The following is a 23,564-nucleotide window of genomic DNA, read 5'->3' as shown; positions in this document are numbered from 1 at the left end:
ATCAGCTTTCATATTTTCTACAGATAAAATGAATAAATAAATAAATAAATAAATAAATAATAACGTACACGCGAGCAAAGTTGGTGATCTTCGAGGGCTCTGACGTATGGTGAACTGCGCATGCGCTCTGACAGAACCTGTCGCTCTATAATCTCACAGCAGAATGGATCCTCCGGTCGTGGTTCTACGCTTGCAGACCTGACGGAAGCCTCGTATCTTCCTCACTAAAGTTAGCGACTTTTCTCAAACATACAAAGAATTTAAAAATATGTGTTCGTATTTCGGCTAGCTGGCTAAACAATAGCTAGCTTTAGCCAGCTAGGTACAAGCTAAGGGTGAACATGTCTGTTGATGTTTTGAGGGGCTGTCGGTCGTTTTGATGTTACTGTGGTTCTAACGCGTTTCTGTACACACTGTGACCTTCTGTCTTGATGTCACAGACTCGACATGGGAAAAGGCTGTAAAGTTGTGGTGTGCGGCCAGGCGGCTGTGGGAAAAACTGCTATTCTGGAACAGCTGCTGTACGGAAACCACAGTGTAGGTGAGGACTGGACGTACAGGGGCGTGATGTTACTTGTTTCTGTGACGAAGCTTTGAACACTCTTTATTTGGCATAGCATACGTACATTCTTCCAGGACATGAATTGTTTGGTATATTTATATTACATGGTGTTGATACATCATGCTGTATGAGAGCATTCCAATGCTTCATTGCCAAGATCCTCATTTGCTGTTTCAGTAACTCTTTTTATTTTTCGTCTGTACCTTTCAGGGTCAGAGTCTAACGAGACACAGGAGGACGTGTATGTGGCTTCTGTGGAAACCGACCGAGGTGTCAAGGAACAGCTCAGGCTCTATGACACCAAGGGACTGAATGATGGACAAGACCTCCCTAAGCACTACTACTCAGTGGCAGATGGCTTTGTGCTTGTTTACAGTGTTGACAGCTTGGAGTCTTTCAAGAGGGTGGACGTTCTGAAGAAAGAAATAGATAAGTCCAGAGATAAAAAAGAGGTGAGGCTGGGTTGAAGTCTGCTCGGGCAAACGTTGCACAGATTGCTGGCATATCATCCCAGAACTTCACAAGTTCTTTTTCTGTGAGCAGATGTCTAGTTTTTGCCTGGTTAAATAATATAATTACATTTAGAGTATTTCTTAACAGCTCTAGTTTCCGCCTCTTAGCTGTACAGCTTTACAGTGAGTGTAGTACTAAACAGTGTAAACTGGACCTTATGGAGAATAGAAAGAGATAAGACATGTTTGGACGTGTCTTTAAAACTTGCTAGAAATCATCTGAATGGTTTTATATAGACAAATCTATACATTTATGAGTATAAAACATGTTTGCTCTTAAAAGTGAATACTTGTATCATTTTAAAGATATGCATATAATAAGGTCACTGTTCCAAAAAACATGACCAGCAGCACCAAGAGAACCTCAGCGTACACGAATAACAACCCACAGACAGAGCAGACCTAAACAGGAAGATAAAGGTGGAGAAAGGAGTCGACGTGTAACACTTAGGGAAGCTACTTTATGTTGCTACAATATCACGGGTGGAGAGGGCAGCTCCAGCAGTTTGAGTTCAGGGCCTGTTAGCCTTTTTAACACATTTAACATTACGGCATTTTATTCTCCATAGTTCAGTTTGTTATCTGCTCTGACCGAATTTTGTTTAGACACAGAGGAAGCTGCAAACCTGAACTCTGATAGCATTAGCATTTGAGTTTTAAACTGACTTATGTTTCAGCTTCGCTGTAGTCATCCTCACCGCTCATCACATTCTGACAGCCTGATCTCTGATCACTAAATTAGTGGATCACGCGTTGTTGAAACAAAGGCCTCAGTGAGGCGTCTATGGACCTCCACAGTGCCATGAGCAGTTCCACTGTGGGTGTTTTCGCTGCTACTGCTGACTGTTAAGCTTTCTGTGACTTTGCAGTGTCATCAGGTTTGTTCTGCACACTGTCAACCAAACCTAAAAGCAGTCGGTCAGCCAGATGTTCAAACTGGGATGGAATGCACCAAAACCTTAGTTAGCCGTGGTCATGTGACAAGGATGTTTCGAAACACCTGCGCTGTGTGAGGTCGACGCAGCATTAAAACAAATGCATTTTAAGCACAGACTCATACACTGATGGATGCATCGGGTGCAATTTGGGTATCTCGCCCAGAAACGATTTGACATGTGTGGGAAAAGCTCCAGTGAGCGTCCACAGTCGCAGCTGGGGGGGAACACCACGGGTGTGAGCTTTTATATCGACTGTTTGAAACGCAGTAAGAAGCGAACATGAAGCCTCCTGACTGCGAGTAGACACAGTATTGATATATAGAGATAAAAACATGTTTCATAGTTTGATAGCCTCAGTATATTTCTATAATGTTGGATTAAAAAAACCCTTGAATGTGTAGAATATTCTCGGACAGGCGGATATTTGGGAAAAACAAAAACTTTACAGAGACGTTGGACTCTAAAATTCCACACTTGCATGTATTCGTGTTTTCTCCTGTGTAAATGTAGATCACTTAAAAGTGACGTGGCTTTGTTTTGGGTGCAGGTGATGGTCATAGTGCTGGGGAACAAAACAGACCTGCGGGAGCGTCGTCAGGTAGAGCACGAGGCAGCACAGCAGTGGGCACGAGGCGAGAAGGTGAAGCTGTGGGAGGTGAGCGTCACTGAACGCACCTCGCTCATCGAACCGTTCACCCAGCTCACCAGCCGCCTCACGCAGCCTCAGAGCAAGTCGGCCTTCCCTCTGCCTGGACGTAAGAGCAAGGGGTCCCCATCCAATGACATCTGACACACTCCTTCCTGCGTTCACTCCCAGCAGCACGCTGTGGACGGGATTTCGGTTTAACCGTTTGGGATTTTTGCTTGATGACATAATTGATGGCCTGCTTCGAGTACAGCCCTGGAGGAAGGATGTGGTCACACAGGCACTCCTCTGATACAGGAATGTACAGTTTTTCTTTTTTAACTTTTTAAGGGTAACGGCACGCTGGAAATATTCAGTAGGTTATACATCCTTCCAGCGCTGCTGCGGTCACTCATCTCTGTACAAGCTCAGAAGAATTTTATGTATTTTTATTTAAATAGTCGTTTCTTCTGACTGCAGTTTGTCGTGCTTATCATGACCATACGTCTGCCAAGTTTTGGATTGTGCCTGCTGTTGATGAAACTACAGATGGATGCCGCCTCTGTGACATCACCACTTCATCAAGTCTCATGATGAAGCCGTAGATGTGTCTTTGCTGTCAGGATTTTGAAACTAAGGTGGTGACAGCGAGAGGTGGAGCTCACTGTAACACCACACCTCATTGGCTAACATGATTGGCAAGTAGTTAGCTAATGAGCTAGAATAATCAGATTTTTAAACAGGTTATGTGTCCACTATGAAGTGAAACTAAGTAATCCAGGTGTTTATGGTCACAGACGGCTCTTTTCCAGGAATGAGTGTCACACTTGTTCGTCCTTTGAGTTAGGCACCTTTGTATGCTTGAATGATTCACAGATCAGTGTTAAACAGCAGATCTGAAGAAAACTTTGAAAGAACTTCAGGAAATGAAATGTTCTGTTGGATGGATCGATCCTTTATCGTCTGTACCTGTTGACGTGGACAGTGACTTTAACTGAACCAAATATTAGAGAGGTGTCAGGGCCCAAACCTGGTAGAGAAGCAGGCGTTGAAAAGCTGCGTGCGCACAGGTGATCACACGGGGAGGTTCAAACCATCTTAACAATGGAGAACCAAAGATTTGGGAGGGTTTGACCCCCAGCGTTACACATTAAGCAGACGTGTTGTTATTAGATTACTAATATGAGTTCTCCCTTCAAAAACAGGAGGCCAGTACAAACCTGTCGTTTCCCATTCAGTGTGAACGCCGCATCCTTCCTGTCCTCTGATACGACTGCGGCGGTCAAGTATGGCCTGGTAGCAATAATAGTCATGGTACTGCCTTTACTCGTGATGTTTCCTGTACACGCAGGAGTGCAGTCGGTTTAATCCGACAGGGATGTGTTTGCCTTTCTAACTGTAGACGTTGTTGAGAGGAAATATTTTTAACTAATTTATTTTTGTCACTTTATTGAGCCTCATTCCTTTACTTGTGAAAATGGTGATGAATGATGATCTGACGTGTCCTGAAAGTGTTTTAACAGTAATAACATTTAATGTGCTGCTAGTAGAACAGAGGTGAAATATCTTGGCTAATGTACTCTGCTCTGTAACAGTCTGAGGATGCACTGAATAAAATGTAGCCCCTTCATGTTATCAGCTCCTGAAATGATGGGAAACAAGTGGGTCGCTTTGGTTGGTCATGTTTAATCCTTAAAGGGAGAAACAGTGCTGCTCTTCATCGGTACAGAACACAAACCACAACCAACATCCACCTAAACACGTCTACATGTGGAAACAACTTTCTCTAAGTCTGAGCGTGGCAGCAAACGCCAGAGCGGCCCTCGGGTCCCAGCGCAGTTATCCCAGTGTTTGAGTGACTGCTCGCTGTGACAAAGTAAGAAAACCTTCAGACGGTCACTTCAATATGTGAATGAGCTTAAGCAGAAATGGGTGCTGGTAAACGTTAGCTTCTCTTTATTCTCAGCAGCACACAAATACTGAGAAGTGCAGCCTGTAAACTACGGCTGCAGCTCGCAACACTAACTGGAAGTTTAATACAAGTGGAAATTTACACTGACACCACTGACTGGGAATCATGCTGACACATTTCATCTAGTAGTTAAGTATTAATGCCCATCGTCAAGCACGGGCAAACTATTCAAAGAGGAGACACTAAATGTGCTACTGGCAGATCTGATTATAGTCAGGCCAAAGGATAACTTAATACAATAAACAACATAATGTCAGGATTGAAGACTTCAGTTCCAAGATTAAAAAAAACAAATCCTCCTCCCAGGTCGTCCAATCAGCAGCAGCTCGGGCCACTATGTGGCGTAGCGTTTGGTCCACTGTTTGGCTATCCTGTCGTGTTCAGGTCTGTTTGTTGTGTACTGTGTGGCGATGCTTCCAACCAGAGGGTCAGCTGTCAACAAAACAACAACACGTTACTTTATTTACACACCTCCAGCTGGGCTGAAAAACTACAGCAAAGTACACAGAGCTGTGTGTGGGTGACAGTCCTGTTTGGGATGAAACCGGTCATCACAAACACACACAGGCTGAATGTCGTGTGTGTTTTTTTTGTTGTTACGTAGAAGAAAAAACCCCTCTGGCCCAGGACACTCCACAGTGCTCACCGTGGACACGCACTGGTCTGAAATACAGCCTTACTGAGCGCTCACAGCTGGTCACATTTATTCTACCATTGAAGCTACACGTCGTGGCTGATGTAGAAGCCCAACGTCTTATCTGCTTGTGGGTCAAACCAGTACTTCCCACTGCACCACCACGCCACAGGAGTTTAACCTGATCAGTTACATTGTACCACAGCTTCCTTTGAAGTCCTACATGGATAAAGCATGAAAACAACATGACAAAAGGTCTTTATTCATTTTAAAGCTGGAACACAAAAATGGTCCTATTTTCAGTTTTTATGTGGCAGCTGTTGAACACACCGTGGAGTATCAGGACCCAAACACTGAAATTCATGGAACTGCACATTATGTTAAGTACAAGAGAAGCTTTCCTGATGCAGCTGAGAGAAACAGCATTGCTGTCGAGCTTTTCAGACGTGCTGATTCATTTGACTACGGTAAAGCTGCAGCAAGCCGCACATGCATCTAAACTGATGACTCTGCTGCATGTCAGAGTAGAAGCTACAACTGCAGTGAAGACCCTGGCTTCGTCGATATCTGGACAGGATCTGATCCACGCTTCGATATCTCGGTTTTGTAAGTCTAACAGAGTTTGTATGCACGTGAAGCTCTCACCTGGGTTGCAGTCAGTGAGCAGGGAGCAGATGGACAGTAGGACCTTGGAGATGGTGAGGGCGGGACTCCAGTTGTCCTTCAGGATGTCCAGACAGATCACGCCCTGACTGTTGATGTTGCAGTGGTAGATCCTCGTACGGAACGTCACCTGATCACACAGGTAGAAACTCCATAAAAATACAGCTCGTTACAATCAAGTGTCACTCAAGAGTCAACATTACAGAAGAGCAGCAGCTCGTGGGTTTAAAGGCCAGCACTACATGCCCCCCCTCCCCACACACTCTTTGAAAAGAGTCACACATGAGGCTAAACTGTTTCCACATGAGGTCTGAAACTTAGTTAAGCTGCTAAAATTCATGTAGCTACTCTCCACAGGACAGAGGCGCCCTCTAGTGAACAATCTGAAATAAAACATTCGTTCATGTCTTTTGAATAGCAAGCATTCAGTTTCACCTTGGGTGGTTTGAAGGGGTAGTCTGGTGTGAAGGCGATATCCAGGAAGAACACTCCCCCCTCGTACACGGAGCCTGGAGGGCCCAGGATGGTGGACCTCCACTCATAGATGTTGTCTCCTTTAGGGCCGGCGCTGGAGAACACAAACAAGTACTTAGTGGTTCTTCAATGATACACAAGCTCAGCACTGAGGTTTTATTTCAGTCTTCACTCTGGGGATGAAATGAAACGGTTACTTTGAAACTAAAACAGTGTGAAGGTGTGTATTAAATGGTCGGGGGGGGGGGGGGGGCATGTCTGGGCTCGTCTCTGCCTGCACGAGGCAACGTAAATGCACAGCACTGTGGTAGTAATGGTATCTCCACATCGTAAAAAAGTACACTGGTGCTTTTGCAGAGGATGTAAGGTGACAGCCGTCATGCACGGGTCCTGGAAAACACCTGAAACATCAGTATAAGCATCAGTATATCCAACCATCACACAGTGTCGTTCCTCGTTACACACCAACAGGCTGGAACAAACACTCGGCATCAACTGTGTAACTCTCAAAATGACAGCTCCAACTGGGCTGACACGCAGGAAGTGTTGTTTCATCTAAAAGCCCTGTTTTTAATCCCCACATCACTGCTCGTTACAACCATATGAGTCACTGTCAGTAGACTGGGACATGGACTTCACATGGCTGTGCAGACAACACAAGGACTGAGCAGTAGATGGGATCCAACAGCAGCTCGTTAGACACGTTAACGCTGGCGGTGTTTTCACATCACTGGATGCCTGACAGAGTAACACCAGATACACCTCACAGTTTGCCTTTTCATTCATTAGGACGTTCGACGCAAACGTGGAGAAAAACACGATTTGTTTCATGGAAAATCATCTATTTATCATCTATCATCCACCTGGGCCTTACACAGAGTTTCTGTCTGATTTCTCAGACTTTATATCTAATTTAGTTCTGAGCTCAGATAAAATAATTATTGTGGGTGATTTTAACATCCATGTAGATGCTAAAAATGACAGCCTCAACATGGCATTTAATCTGTTATTAGACTCAATTGGTTTCTCTCAAAATGTAAAAGAACCCACCCACCACTTTAATCACACTCTAGATCTTGTTTTAACATATGGCATAGAAACTGAACATTTAACAGTGTTTCCTGAAAACCCTCTGCTGTCTGATCATTTCCTGATAACATTTACTTTTACAATAATTGATTACACAGCGGTGAAGAGTAGACTTTATCAAAGTAGATGTCTTTCTGAAAGCACTGTAACTAAGTTTAAGAATATAATCCACCCACTGTTATCACCTTCAATGCCCTGTACCAACACAGAGCAGAGCAGCTATCTGAACGCTGCTCCAACAGAGGTCGATTATCTTGTTAATAATTTTACCTCCTCACTACGTACGACTCTGGATACTGTAGCTCCTGTGAAAACTAAGGTCTCTAATCAGAAGTACCTGACTCTGTGGTATAATTCTCAAACACGTAGCCTAAAGCAGATGACTCGTAATCTGGAGAGGAAATGGCGTGTCACAAATCTAGAGGATCATCATTTAGCCTGGAGAAATAGTTTGCTGCTTTATAAGAAAGCCCTCCACAAAGCCAGAACATCTTACTATTCATCACTGATTGAAGAAAATAAGAACAACCCCAGGTTTCTCTTCAGCACTGTAGCCAGGCTGACAAAAAGTCAGAGCTCTTTTGAGCCAACCATCGTTAACTAGTAATGACTTCATGAACTTCTTCACAAATAAAATTTTTATCATTAGAGAAAAAATTACCAGTAATCATCCGACAGATGTAATATTATCTACAGCTACTCTTAGTACCATTGATATTAAGTTAGACTCTTTTTCTCCAATTGATCTTTCTGAGTTAACTTCAATAATTACTTCCTCCAAACCATCAACGTGTCTTTTAGACCCCATTCCTACAAAACTGCTCAAAGAAGTCCTGCCATTAATTAATGCTTCGATCTTAAATATGATCAACCTATCTCTAATAATCGGCTATGTACCACAGGCCTTCAAGCTAGCTGTAGTTAAACCTTTACTCAAGAAGCATCTCTAGACCCAGCAGTCTTAGCTAATTATAGGCCAATCTCCAACCTTCCTTTATATCAAACATCCTTGAAAGAGTAGTTGTCAAACAGCTAAGAGATCATCTGCAGAGGTTTATTTGAAGAGTTTCAGTCAGGTTTCAGAGCTCATCACAGCACAGAAACAGCTTTAGTGAAGGTTACAAATGATCTTCTTATGGCCTCTGACAGTGGACTCATCTCTGTGCTTGTCCTGCTAGACCTCAGTGCAGCGTTCGATACTGTCGACCATAATATCCTATTAGAGCGATTAGAACATGCTGTAGGTATTACAGGTACTGCACTGCAGTGGTTTGTATCATATCTATCTAATAGACTCCAGTTTGTGCATGTAAATGGAGAGTCCTCTTCACACACTGAGGTTAATTATGGAGTTCCACAGGGTTCAGTGCTAGGACCAATTCTGTTTACATTATACATGCTTCCCTTAGGCAGCATCATTAGAAGACATAGCATACATTTTCACTGCTATGCAGATGACACCCAGCTCTATCTGTCCATGAAGCCAGATAACACACACCAATGAGTCAAACTGCAGGAATGTCTTAAAGACATAAAGAGCTGGATGGCCGCTAACTTTCTGCTTCTTAATTCAGATCAAACTGAGGTTATTGTACTCGGCCCTGAAAATCTTAGAAATATGGTCTCTAATCAGATTCTTACTCTGGATGGCATTACCTTGGCCTCCAGTAACGCTGTGAGGAACCTTGGAGTCATTTTTGAGCAGGACATGTCCTTCAACGCACATATTAAACAAATATGTAAGACTGCGTTCTTCCATTTGTGCAACATCTCTAAAGTTAGAAATATCCTGTCTCAGAGTGACGCTGAAAAACTAGTTCATGCATTTATTACTTCCAGGCTGGACGACTGTAATTCATTATTATCAGGAAGTCCTAAAAACTCCCTGAAAAGCCTTCAGCTAATCCAAAATGCTGCAGCAAGAGTCCTGACAGGGACTAGAAAGAGAGAGCATATTTCTCCTGTTTTGGCTTCCCTTCATTGGCTTCCTGTTAAATCCAGAATTGAATTCAAAATCCTGCTCCTCACATACAAGGTCTTAAATAATCAGGCCCCATCTTATCTTAATGACCTTGTAGTACCATATCACCCTATTAGAGCACTTCGCTCTCGCTCTACAGGCCTACTTGTTGTTCCTAGAGTATTTAAAAGTAGAATGGGAGGGAGAGCCTTCAGTTTTCAGGCCCCTCTTCTGTGGAACCAGCTTCCAGTTTGGATTCAGGAGACAGACACTATCTCTACTTTCAAGATCAGGCTTCAAACTTTCCTTTTTGCTAAAGCATATAGTTAGGGCTGGACCAGGTGGCCCTGAATCCTCCCTTTGTTATGCTGCAATAGACGTAGGCTGCTGGGGGATTCCCATGATGCATTGAGTTTTTCCTTTCCAGTCACCTTTCTCACTCACTATGTATTAACAGACCTCTCTGCATTGAATCATATCTGTTATTAACCTCTGTCTCTCTTCCACAGCATGTCTTTATCCTGTCTTCCTTCTCTCACCCCAACCGGTCGCAGCAGATGGCCCCGCCCCTCCCTGAGCCTGGTTCTGCCGGAGGTTTCTTCCTGTTAAAAGGGAGTTTTTCCTTCCCACTGTCGCCAAAGTGCTGCTCATAGGGGGTCATATGATTGTTGGGTTTTTCTCTGTATCTATGAAGCACCTTGAGGCGACTTTAGTTGTGATTTGGCGCTATATAAATAAAATTGAATTGAATTGAATTGAAAACTTCACGCAAAACACAAACGAATGTTTAAATGAACCAATATTGACACACAGTCATTTTCAATTCTATTTTATTTATATAGCGCCAAATCACAACAAAAGTCGCCTCGAGGCGCTTTATTTTAAAATCATGTGACGCACACATCAGGTTTCAGGGACACAAACAGCACCTCGTCACCGCGTCTGTGTTCTTGGTGGCGACAGGAGAAAGAAATGTCAGGCAGTGCTGTAGTGCTGACAGATACAGGACAATGAAGGGCCGGACATTTATGTGCCGCTCCTCCTTCCAAACTAAAACAAAGCTATTAAAGAAAGAACAGGTAAAGCAATGAGTCAAATATTCTTAGAGCTAAATCAGCTCTGAGCAGCATTTTTGCCTTCTTGCATGATTCTGCAGGCTGATGTTTGCTTCATTCTTAAATGAAAAGACATTTTTGTCTGACTTGCAACGAGGGAATCAGACGTCATCTGAAGCGTTGCAGCTATAATCACACAGACTGATTATAAGGCAGAAAATATACAGGAGACAGGTGAGACAGCGAGTGCAGGTAAAAAGAGAAGTCTGCTTTAACATGACAGCTCACGCCACCAATCAGCAGATGACCTGCTCTACCTCCTGAGCTACAGCCACCCCCATAATCACTCAGATCACCGCTGCCTCTTTTCCATGAGCACCTGCTGTGGCGTCATTTGTATGCAATACAACACAGCACAGGTAACGCAGTATTTGCTGTTGGACTGTCCCTTGTTGTCATACCTCATCGTTGGTTTGGCATCAGGGCCCACTGCCTCAATATTTCAGCATGACTGCTGTGAAGGCAGAGCAGAGCAACGCATTTATCAAGCAACACAAACTGAAACCCATCGGTGAAAGCTGCAGTATTAACTGATGGCTAACGTCTGATACATGCTGGTTATGAATAAATGTCGGGAGGAGTTATTGTATGTCACTGAATAATCATGTCTCTGACTCAGCCAGCTGACACCCGTGCTGTCCAATCAAAGGTTGCACAAATGATTGTCTTTGTTCCTGTATGTCTAACCTCTCCAGGGCATCGCCTCATGCTGCCAGTAGTGACCCTGACCAAATATGAAACTAGTGAAAAAACATTCAAAAGCTGAGGAGTGGAAGCATGTCAGTGGGCTCCACCTGTACAAGCATTCCTGTCTCATTGTTGCAGCTGTTGTCATTTCCATTAACACTGAAACTGACTGACAGCGTCCTCTGCTACTTAACTGACCAGATCAATATCCTAGTTTAACTGACACGAGGCATCAGTCAAGATCCAGATTGTGCCAACAACAGATATTCTATTACTTCCTATTAGGGCTGGGCGATATAAGGACGATCTATTTTTAGGCTTTATATATATCGAGATATCTTAGAAATATGGTATCTAAGCAGATTCTTACTCTGGATGGCATTACCTTGGCCTCCAGTAACGCTGTGAGGAACCTTGGAGTCATTTTTGAGCAGGACATGTCCTTCAACGCACATATTAAACAAATATGTAAGACTGCTTTCTTCCATTTGTGCAACATCTCTAAAGTTAGAAATATCCTGTCTCAGAGTGACGCTGAAAAACTAGTTCATGCATTTATTACTTCCAGGCTGGACGACTGCAATTCATTATTATCAGGAAGTCCTAAAAACTCCCTGAAAAGCCTTCAGCTGATCCAAAATGCTGCAGCAAGAGTCCTGACAGGGACTAGAAAGAGAGAGCATATTTCTCCTGTTTTGGCTTCCTGTTAAATCCAGAATTCAAAATCCTGCTCCTCACATACAAGGTCTTAAATAATCAGGCCCCATCTTATCTTAATGACCTTGTAGTACCATATCACCCTATTAGAGCACTTCGCTCTCGCTCTGCAGGCCTACTTGTTGTTCCTAGAGTATTTAAAAGTAGAATGGGAGGCAGAGCCTTCAGTTTTCAGGCCCCTCTTCTGTGGAACCAGCTTCCAGTTTGGATTCAGGAGACAGACACTATCTCTACTTTCAAGATTAGGCTTCAAACTTTCCTTTTTGCTAAAGCATATAGTTAGGGCTGGACCAGGTGACCCTGAATCCTCCCTTAGTTATGCTGCAATAGGCTGCTGGAGGATTCCCATGATGCACTGGGTGTTTCTACCTCACTATGTGTTAACAGACCTCTCTGCATTGAATCATACCTGTCATTAATCTCTGTCTCTCTTCCACAGCATGTCTTTATCCTGTCTTCCTTCTCTCACAGCAGATGGCCCCGCCCCTCCCTGAGCACTTGTTATAATGTCTTGAGCCCCAATACCTGCAGTCCTGGGGGCAGAGGGGGTGAGCTGCAGTTTGAGCCTCCATCAAGTCAAGTTTTTGATGTAAATATCAACATGTGTGGTAACCACAGAAACCTCAGAATCTCAGCTAAAAGCTCGTATAAACCATTTCTACAACCACCAAACAGTTAAAGAGCAGTCATGTTTTGCAACACGTATGTAAACACAAACAACAAAGCCATGAACTCTTGACTTCATGCAGCCAAACAAACGGCACGTTGTCTTAAAGCTGAGCTCGCACAGATTCCAAAGCTGCAGGTTTCGTCACGCTCCGACCAAACTTCACTGAACCAGCAGCAAAAGAAGAGCACAAATATACTTCACATTTGATAAGCAATAACATGGACTCAGCGATAGTCGTAGTTCGTATCACAGCTGGTTTATTCAGAGGTTTCTTTGGTGTGTGGGGAGACGTTCACATGTTTAAAACTGTCTTCATTTTGCAGTCGATGACTTTTCAGCTGGTGGAATAATTTCGTGGTGCTGCTCCCTTTTGCAGCAATACTTTCACAGCATATTTTGCAGATTGTCGCATTTTGTTCGACATCAAAATCCAGACTGAGAAACGCGTGCTCAGCGCAGGGTAGAACACTTTCTGGTTGGGAGGGGGGTTAATTGATGCATTCAGAGCGTTGGGAGAAGAAAAAGCCTCGCAGTGAATGACGTGCAGGAAGCTTAATATTGCCATGGTAACCTATACTCGATGGTTAGGAGGAAGCCATAGTAACCATCGTGATACGGCGAGTATATTCGATACATTGCACAGCCTTTCTTAAATGTACCGGTGAGGCTGCAGCTCCTCTTTGTGAACATAAAGCCCACTCAGTGCTTCGTGTGGGCAATAATACTGCATCACTGTTGTCATTCCTTTCAATATGGGAGCCCTCCCCTGGTGACCTCTGCAACATGCAAGAACATTTCAGCTGTTGCGTGTTTTTCTTTGACCTTTAACACTGAGCAGAGGACAACATGCTGGAAACATCCACAGCACACCAATGACCTCCCGATCTATAAAAACTAAAGTGTCTCCACACTGTGTGAAATCAAATTAATAAATCAGGCAGTAGTAGCTGTTCAGGCTGAATGTAACTGATCCCAGACACAGGTTCATCAATTTATCTCCTCTTAACTGTTGGAAGGAAGGAAGGAAGGAAGGAAGGAAGGAAGGACGGACAGATGTGTGACTGAACTGACAACTTGTTTTTAAATCACCTATGGGATGAACGTATGGAGTGGCACAGGGGTTTTCCCTGACTGCAAAATAACAGGATCACAAACTACAGGGTTCATACGCCTTTTTCAGGGTCAAATTCAAGCACTTTGTAAGCACTTTCAAGGTCCATTTTCAAGCTTTTCCAGCAAGCTTTTTATGTATAAACTCAAAATGCACATTTCACTTAAAAATTAAGATGTGTGTCAGAGGATTTTTATTAAATACAAATCATTGAGTGTAATCAAGTAAAAACAAATATGCTTTTTATTCAAATGCAATATAACCAAGTATGCCTTATAACCGAGTGTTCATATATTTTCACATAACCAAGCTTATTGTTAAAAGAGAACACAATGCATTCCTTGCTTAAGTGTTTAAGATGTTTTGACAAGACATGATATATTTCTGTATCCTTACTTTAAGCGTGAAAGATCAGATAAGCTGACTCTATGTCTGAACTTTATGTCTGAACTTTATGTCTGAACTCTCCTCTTTTCTGGTAAAAGAGGAAGTACTGTTACCCATTTTTTGCCTTATAAATAAAGCAAGCAGCCTGTACTCGGGGTGTCTGTCTTCTCAGAGGCATTCACCCGTGTACACGTTCTTAAACTCTGAGTCGGTCTGCAGTGTCTTATTTCACTTACTTGTGTTTGAAAAAGTGTCTAACCCCTGGCATTTAATTGGTCCTTCGTAGCCGGAGAACTAACTGTTATTTTTAACGTCTAGTTCTCCACAGACGGTCTTCATCGATCCTGACGTCGTGTTGCCTGCGCTGGAAAAAAACCTGTGCACAGTAAAGGAGAAAAACCGGGACCATTCGATCTCCGGTCAGCGTCTTATACAGGCTCCACGGCGCCAGGACCAGATGAGCCGGATCCAAAACGCAGCGCCACAGTAAGGTGAATATGAAACACTGCATTCCATCAAGCGCTAAAATACGTTGATATTGAGATTTTCCTTTAAAATAGTGTGTAAACCTGGTGAGCGCCGACAGATCTCAGTGTCCATGCGGGACTAAGGAGACGACAGGCAAGAGCGAGATTCTAGAAATCGCCATTAAAAGTACCGGTTGCCCTGTGTGAGCAACTGAACGGAACAGGTTCCGGTTGCCCTGTGTGAGCAGCTGAACGGAACGGTTAGAAGGTTGCACGACGAAAAATACGGAAAATCTCAATAAAAATCATAAAAGCGCGCTCTGTTTGTGTTAACAAAGAGAAGTGAGTTGTCATTTACGACCCAATACGCGGTCGAACCGCTTCTCTCAAAGTTGTTTTCCTGTGTACACTCACGTACTGGATTAAGGGTGGGACCAAGGTTGTGCGTCATCACGTAAAATCAATAACCGCTCACTCGATTAGCCAGTGAGTAGAAGCCTGTTATTGATAACCCGCCCACTTTTTCATACCAGAGACAGTGTCACAGTTCTGACGTTTAAAATGGGTAACTCTAAAACTAAAGTAAAATTAACAGCAGATGAAGCCGAAGTTTACAATATAGAACAACTGCTGCTAGGGTCAGAAGTCAAACCAACAGTCATAAACATCATGCGTTTGAAATAAATCGACTTTACAACGACACTCATACCTGTAGAATCCTGTGTGGATAATAAGAGTCCTGTGTGGACACTAAGAGAGGTCCTGTGTGGACCGAAGGTTCGAAAGTAACCTATAAGACGGGATTGCACTTCCTGTGTGGATCGCACCCGCTAAAAACTTTAACAAGGGAAGGAGTGTCGAGTAAAAGCAGGTTTTCGTTTAAGCGCGCAATGTATGTGTGTAAAGAGTAAGTACGCCTTTGAATAGAGACTCTAGGTCTCTGTACTACTCTTCTGTTTTCCTGTGAGGTATTGTGTGGTGGGGAAGAGAAAGGTTGCGCTTCATCGCATAAAATTGGGGCCGCCCTGAGTTTAGCTCAGGGTAGAAGGCTGCCTCAATAACCTCCTCCGACCTTTGTATCCACCAAACTTCATAGTGTATGTGTTGGCGGTATTAATAAAATAAAAATAAAACAAATAAACTAAAATGGGAAATAAACCCACAAGACCTGAATTAACCGCTGATGAGCAGTGGATGGAGAAAATCCATCCAGGTGCCGGCCAAAATAAGCGCAAATAGGTGGAGAAATCCAAAGAAACTAAATTGTCCTACGTGGAGACCCTCCAAACAGAACTAAATAATGAAATATAGTTGGCATGACGATCATGCCCAGATTGTATGAAATAAATAAAAGGAAATCATTCATATGAAGACCTTTTCTATAAAAAAGAGAGATGCATAAGGTAGATTAAGGCTGTGTCATTGTTCAGCCAAGGAAAGTGTGTGAAAAGATAAATGTCTCCAGCTTGGAAATGGGTGAGAACTGCAGCTCTCCCACAGTCCTTGATGGATACAAAATAAAATATAATAATAAACTACTTGGTTCGACATGCAACAGAGAGAATGAATGTGAATGAAGGTTGGATCTGAGATGAGGCAAACAGAAAACCAGTCTAAAAGTAGGCACAAACCTGTTCAGAGAAAAAGCAAATTTGTACAGATTGGATGAACTATAAATTATCTGTTTGCTGAGTAAGATGATCCTAACTATTAAATTAGCTTAGTAGTAGTATAGTGATATACACTAATGAAATATTGTAATATACTATTGTCATTATATAGACAGAAAAATATGATAATAATTAATAAAGATATAATATTAATATTGTTATGAAGTAGTCTGCATTAAGTTTAAGGTTTGCTCAAACTCAGTATAATGACATATGAGATGAAGAAAATAAAGGCAATATCTAAACCAATTAGGTGCATAGAGGCACTTAACCTGTTTGAAAACCTGTAATTTATCCTAGATAAATATTACTGAGATACAGAGCACATCTATAATAACAACTAATAAGCCAAACCCTGTAGAAAATAACTAAACCTACAGGATTATGAAGCTGAATTAAATGTGTGGACACCGCTAAGCTGATGAGCATGTTCCACATTTTCTTTTCTTTTTATTTATTTGTTTCTTTTAGAGCAGAAGCTGCTGTAACACACCAAAAGAAAGACTCTAGGTCTGACCAACCGTCTCAGTCGTGGGCAAAAAGATACCAGTCAATAAAATTCTAAAAGATAATTTATTGACGAAAAATATATCAAGAGATAATAGATAAAACAGTCCAGTTTCCCACTTATGAATTGTATAAACACACACAGTCCAAAGGCCAGAGCCAGCTATGCCACACAGCCAAGTTGCACTCCACATGTTGCCTTTAACAGGGTTAGAAGTTGTCCTTGGAGACCCACCACCCTGCAAGCATATAGTCAGTGGTCACTCAAGCCTCTGGAACCCAGCTGTCTTTAGGCTGTGGCATATAATAGGCCCTGGACTGCACAGAGAGACAAAACGACACACTTAATATAAAATTCATAGCGCAAAACCAATCCATCCCATATCTGATTTCATCACATTACATACCTGCACAGAGAGACAAAACAACACAGCAGTGTTTGTAGTGTGGGCTATAAGTAGACCAGTGTATCAGTGCAATCAAGTACACCTGCCTCTAATTAGTCCAACCTGATTCGAGCCATTGGCTAACCAAAAATGTGACACACACAACGCCACTCCCAACCCAGTGCAACTTCACACAATAATATGGAGCTGAATTAACACAGGCACATTAGTCTACCATGTTACAAGCTGCATGCTATTAAAAGCCAACATATGCAGACTTCTGCCTTGTTCGGGTGGCAGCATTTTTTTTTTTTCTTTTTTCTTTTGTGTCCTGACACGTTTATGTTTTATGTTTTTGTTTGATTATTTTGTTGATTTTGGAAACGAATTTAAACGAACTTGTGACAATACTTGAGAATCACAGTGACACATGGTGATTAGGCATATGATTGAAAAATGCCTAGGTTTAGAGCTGTGAGCTATGAGCTATGAAAAATGCAAAGTTAAATATATATATATATATTTGTATAAATGGAAAACAACCTTATCTTGAAAGTTTGAAATGTGTGAGATCCATGAATTGTTTGAAGAACTAGAACCGTGGAGAGGAAGGTCACTTCACACGAGATTGTAGGGGTAGGCCACAGAGAAATAATGCAAAACAGTTCTGAGGCAGCCACTTACAGTTTTCAAAGGACAAATTAGTTGTAAAGTCAGCTTCAGGCCACACAACTGTACAACAATTAACTGCCCCTTTAGAACTAGTACATACAGCAAGTGGCCGCAGGTGCTTTATTAAATGCATATATGACCCGTCGTGTCCAGTAAAGTTGTTAAGTAGAGACGCTCTGACAAAACTTAAGATAGCAGTCATGCCATTCTTTTCTGGTATTACACCTGAGTGCATACTAAATGACACCCGCCACATCCACTTTCCAGAAACCGACCGAGTATCACAACATTCTGCGATTTAAACAAACCCCAGGCCCAGATCCACCTTATGATCAGCAAGTGTGGAAGCTAGGAGAACAGCATTTGACCTTACAGCACAGGCCTAAATTGTGTAGGTTACGCAGTAACAACAGATAGTAAAATAATAGAAGCAAAACCGTTTTCTTCTTCATGTTCTGCACAGAGCGCTGAGCTGATAGCTGTGATACGCGAAAGCTAAATACAAAAAGACAAACTAATAAACATACATACAGACAGCCAGTATGTTTTCTCTGCTGTGCATCATTTTGCAAAAAATTTGGCATAAACTGACTCTTTCATTACTACAGGCAACAATTTTGCAGACAGAGCAGCAAAACAGGCGGCACAAAAGACAAACATAACATTGATGGCAGTAAACACACATCAGATTTCACTGGATGTGTTGCAAAATGAACAAAAAGCAGCGAGCACAGCAGAGCAGGCAAAATGGCTAAAACACGGTGCAGTTCTGACAAACAACTTAATGATGTGTTATGGCAAGCCAGTGTTGCCAAAAATTCCTCCACGAAATGGCGGCATTAGTGACTCATGGCTGTACGCATTTGTCAACGGGGGGAATGCCCTGTATTGTCAACTCTCATTTCTACACTATAAATTTTGAAACCTCAGCAAAACAATTTGTCAGAACATGCATGACCTGTCGAAAATATAATGCTCAGGGAAACCTGAGACCACACAATCCATATGGACTTTATTGAGCTAAAGGAATGCCAAGGGTAAAAATACGCCCTAGTGGTTATAGATGTATTCTCAAAGTGGCCAGAAATCTACCCAGTGAAAAAGGCAGATATAATTTCAGTAGCAAAATGTATGTCTAAGTTGTAGGAAAATAAAGAGATGATTGTAAATGACGAAGAATGTAATGATGTCTATCAAGTGTCTTGCAGATCACAGCCCGGTGACTGGGTTCTGATCAAAGTGCTCCAAAGGAAAAACTGGAGCTTGCAAAATAGCGGAACGACCATCTTGCATCCATCAGAGTCACTGCAGGCGAGTAAGTGAAGCCATCTAAACACAGCTGACAGCAGGCGTGCCCACTTGTTGTGATCTCGCCCGGTGGAGGGGTCAGCTTTCCTGGCCGGGGGGAACTATTCGCGACAGGAGGGTGTGTCCCGTCGTCATGCGGTGGTGGCTTTTGATAACTGCAGCGGCCCTGACCGTGGCCGGGCTCCTCATCTTTGCTTCCGTGAGGGACAATAAGTCACGCTATATGAAGAAAAGGCAGACACTGTATGACAAAGGAAAGTACACCAAGTTTCCCCATGGCTATGCCACTAATTTCTGGTGGCAGTTTATGAACACTACAGCTTACTGGAATAATAAAACTGACTGCTATGCATGTACCCGGAAAGTACACCAAGTTTATGAACACTACAGCTTACTGGAATAATAAAACTGACTGCTATGCAAATACATACACACTTTCTGCCCACCGAGGAACGAGAGGAAGTGTATGGACTGTTCACTCAACGAAACCTGTGCCAGTAACGCGACACTGATGAGCCTCAACTGTCGCTCCAACTACAGCTACCGAATGATACTACAAACAAAGACTCATTACCAGACAGGATGTGCACGGACGGCACCAAGCAGTAAAGGAACCAGAGTTTCGCATCTGAGGAGGAGTGAAATTCTTACAGAGCTTGATCCCCGGCATTGGAGCTGCCGAGGTGCGGGATCACGTGGAAATCAACCGATATGCTCTGCTACGACGCATCAACTTTGACAAAGACCCTGGGACCGGCTTTAGCAGGAGAACAGAAGGCCATCAGAACGATGGTGTTGCAGAACAGACTGACACTAGACCTGCTAACAGCATCACAAGGAGGAGTATGTAAGCGGAGACACTTATGAAGCTTTGCAGAATTTGACCATTCTGCAGAAATATGTCACTGACCACACATCTGGAGCAGCTACACCGCCATGTCTAAGACTAATTATTTCAAAGATGATAACAACTACAATGACTGCTTATGTTGCCCTGCCTCAAGAAGAACAGCATCCCGTTGCAATTCTGTTAGAGGAGAACTTGTAATAACTGCTAATGAATGACGTGGTGATTAAATATGACTTGTCAAGTGATCACGCACTGATTAACACATTAGTAGTTTATGCAGGTTTTCATCATTTTACCTATAAGGTTTTCATTCTTTTATTTTTTGAAGTTTTCATTTTAAATATTAGGTTTTCATCATTTTTAAATACCAAGCTATGATTTTCTTTGTTCTTTTTATTATTTTATTTTGTTTTATTCTTTAGACCAAATGATTTCCATATCTGCTTTGCTGACATTTTGAAAATTAAAAAAATGGCTTAATATACTTAATAAATAACCTTCACAGACAATTGTTGTATACATTTTAAACATGTGAAATATATTAACATCAGGAGGGAATGTCAGAGGATTTTTATTAAATACAAATCATTGAGTGTAATCAAGTAAAAACAAATATGCTTTTTATTCAAATGCAATATAACCAAGTATGCCTTATAACCGAGTGTTCATATATTTTCACATAACCAAGCTTATTGTTAAAAGAGAACACAATGCATTCCTTGCTTAAGTGTTTAAGATGTTTTGACAAGACATGATATATTTCTGTATTCTTATTTTAGTGTGTGAAAGATCAGATAAGCTGACTCTATGTCTGAACTTTATGTCTGAACTTTATGTCTGAACTCTCCTCTTTTCTGGTAAAAGAGGAAGTACTGTTACCCATTTTTTGCCTTATAAATAAAGCAAGCAGCCTGTACTCGGGGTGTCTGTCTTCTCAGAGGCATTCACCCGTGTACACGTTCTTAAACTCTGAGTCGGTCTGCAGTGTCTTATTTCACTTACTTGTGTTTGAAAAAGTGTCTAACCCCTGGCAATGTGAAAATGTGAACTACTTTTGATTTGTTCTCTATATTTCACCTTTAAAAACGGTTTATCTTGCCAATCTGTTACTTTCTCATTTTGACAAACTGTATCGGCACAATTTATCTACATTCAGACAAAATTTAAAACATGAGTAGAAAAAAGTGATATTTCTGACTGTAAAAACCACAAACATGTTTAAAGAATCAAATAGAAATTGTACATTTTGTACATTTTTAAAAATATGCACAAGTTTTGCAAACAACAAAGCTTTATGGTACTGTTTACTTGTTTTCCATGTGGAGGCAGCGTTTACACTGCAATCTGCCTTTGGTGGCTTTTTTACAGCAACTGTGACGTTCACTTGTAGAACTGACACACAAAACAAAACAACAACCACACTACACACTAACTACACAAGACAACACACTAACTTGACTCCAAACACAAATCTATCATGTTTCAAAACTCGCTCTCTCTTTCTTTCACTCGCTGTCTCTCGCCCGTGTCACTCCTAAAAATCCCCCTCTTCCTCAACAACCACATGCCACATGTTGCGTCCGTCGACCCCAGAGGGTTCATCAGAAAGCCTGAAGTTGGCTAGTTGTGTAACGGGCTAATGTTTAAAGCTTTCACTTGAGTAACTCATATTACTGCTACTGCTAAGTAATGTTAGCTAAGTTCACAGCATATTCCATAAATGTCCAGGCCATAACTAACTGTATAACAGCGCTGCCGCATTGCATCACACTCAGTGCACTTCAATCATTTCTCCAGCAGGTTTGACAGCAAAATAATCATCATAATGTTAAAAATGAGCATGTGTAACGTACACGTACTGGGAAATTATTTACTAGGACTCACCTATCATGTGACTGCAGAGCGCAAACTCCGCCATTGTTGTTTTCCATCAAACACTCATTAAAACAGCAGCTGCAGGTATGTTAGCGCACTCATCCCCACAGTTAGGGGAGGGGCGGGGTCACATATTGAAACAGACAGAGGTGCAAGGCAGCCCAGGCAGAGACATTTTGCTTTTACATTTTACTCATTTTATTTCTTTATCTATTAAAAAATAAAACTATTCAGTGAGACAGTTATTTGTGGAGAATGAAATGCAGTTACACTTTCAAGCACTTTTAAGCACCACATCTGAAATTCAAGCATTTTCAAGGATTTCAAGCACCCGTACGAACCCTGAAACTAAGACACATCAGTGTGTGTGTCTTACAAAGTAAATGCAACGCACAGTCTCTTATTATGGCCACGTTCCCATATGACAAACATCCGGCGGATGGTTCAAAGGTTCCAGAACAAAACCGACTCAGCACCTCGATTTGTTTTGTTGGAAAAAATGCAACAGTGGCTGTGTTAGCGAGCGCGTCCACACGCAGCATTTCTGCAACCTCAAGTGTCTGTTTGTGTAAACAAATGAAGCCGAACACTGATCACAGCTGAGAGCATCCTGGGTACAGACTGCTTTCACTGCACTAACAGCACTGCATGTCGTTTCTCTCTCAATAACAACTGAAGAAAGGGCAGGATTATGATATCAACACTGTCAACACTGGGACAGGAAAAGCTGGACGGGGTAATTCATGACCTGATGATCCGACTTTGAAGCAAAAAGTGTGGAGGGACGATGCTTCATGTGGCAGGATGAAGCCCTAATGCAGTTCATTCATCCAGACAAATACTGAGCAAGGCTGATGGTCTCCCTGTAATTACTTACATTTGGGTAATGAATAGCATTACATGAACCTCCAATAAACCCTGAAGTGATTCAGTATCAGTGTGTATCCTGTATCAGGCTGTGGTCCTCTGGCATCGTTACCCTGCACACAGCCTTCTTGTCACACTCAAAGCCCACGCTGACGACTGCTCCCTTTTCCCAATATTCCTGCCTCAGCACAGAGTCCACATTAATCAACGCTCATGTTTGAATGAGCCTCTTATTCTGCTCCAACTCAAACCTTTGCTCTCTCAGAAACACTGTAATAAGCTGCCTGACTGACACAGTCCAATGACTGCAGAGAGGAGGCTCAATGCACAACCCGTTCTCACTCCCAAAGCGTAACATTTTACGCTAGGTGACAAATCGTCACCATATTACGTTTTCGGCTACCCACCACGTTCCTAAATGACGACCTCGGAAAACAGAGGAAATATGAGAACCCTCTGGACTGAATCTACACATGTTCGCTCTTTTTCTTCAAATCGCTTAGAAACACGCTATTTAACATCATTAAAGTCCTGGTTAAGGTCAGGAATAAGGTTATGGTCAGGGCTAGGGATAAGGTTAGGTTTAGGGCTGGAATACAGGGCTGGAACGTCTATTACCGTGGGAGCGTCATTGCACTGGATTCCAGCCATAACCCACCGCGTACCCTAAGAACGCCGAAGGTCTCCTTTCGTGTTCCTCAGGAACGCCGCGGGACGTGACAAAACGTCGACATGTTACGCCTCGGGAGTGAGAACGCTCTGCAATGCAACAGCTCCACGCTCCTTACAGAACCTCCAATTGAATCTAACGGATCAGCCTGTAAATGTTCTCTCAGTGCTTTATGA

At 42.4% G+C, this 23,564-nt stretch overlaps 3 protein-coding genes and 1 long non-coding RNA gene across 6 annotated transcripts in view; 2 read left to right on the top strand and 2 right to left on the bottom strand.

The window, feature by feature from the left end:
• The window catches only part of LOC309698845 (uncharacterized protein), a 59,547-nt gene that overhangs the window by 22,896 nt on the left and 13,087 nt on the right, over positions 1-23,564 (top strand). The window lies entirely within an intron of this gene.
• Positions 106-4,265, top strand: nkiras1 (NFKB inhibitor interacting Ras-like 1). Its single transcript, XM_082521631.1, has 4 exons — positions 106-229; positions 441-541; positions 773-1,014; positions 2,560-4,265. Exons 2-4 carry the CDS (start codon positions 448-450, stop codon positions 2,800-2,802), a joined length of 579 nt encoding a protein of 192 aa, XP_082377757.1. The 5' UTR covers positions 106-229; positions 441-447; the 3' UTR covers positions 2,803-4,265.
• LOC309698876 (ubiquitin-conjugating enzyme E2 E1-like) overlaps positions 4,304-23,564 on the bottom strand; it is a 25,635-nt gene continuing 6,374 nt past the window's right edge. For all 3 annotated transcript variants that reach the window (XM_082521630.1, XM_082521629.1, XM_082521628.1), the window contains exons 4-6: positions 6,342-6,474; positions 5,889-6,036; positions 4,304-5,041 (exon numbers count right to left, since the gene is read on the bottom strand). In XM_082521630.1, the coding sequence (XP_082377756.1) occupies positions 4,944-5,041; positions 5,889-6,036; positions 6,342-6,474 (379 nt within the window). In that variant the 3' untranslated portion in view covers positions 4,304-4,943. The remainder of the gene's footprint in view (positions 5,042-5,888; positions 6,037-6,341; positions 6,475-23,564) is intronic.
• On the bottom strand, positions 16,808-21,018 carry LOC309698890. Its single transcript, XR_014274208.1, has 2 exons — positions 17,168-21,018; positions 16,808-17,078 (listed from the first exon to the last, which is right to left on the bottom strand). It is a non-coding gene; the product is annotated as an uncharacterized lncRNA (long non-coding RNA).

Source organism: Aulonocara stuartgranti (assembly GCF_965226115.1).
Source record: "Aulonocara stuartgranti genome assembly, chromosome: 22".
Classification (NCBI taxonomy): Eukaryota; Metazoa; Chordata; class Actinopteri; order Cichliformes; family Cichlidae; genus Aulonocara; species Aulonocara stuartgranti.
This window is presented reverse-complemented; position numbering and strand designations above follow the sequence as displayed.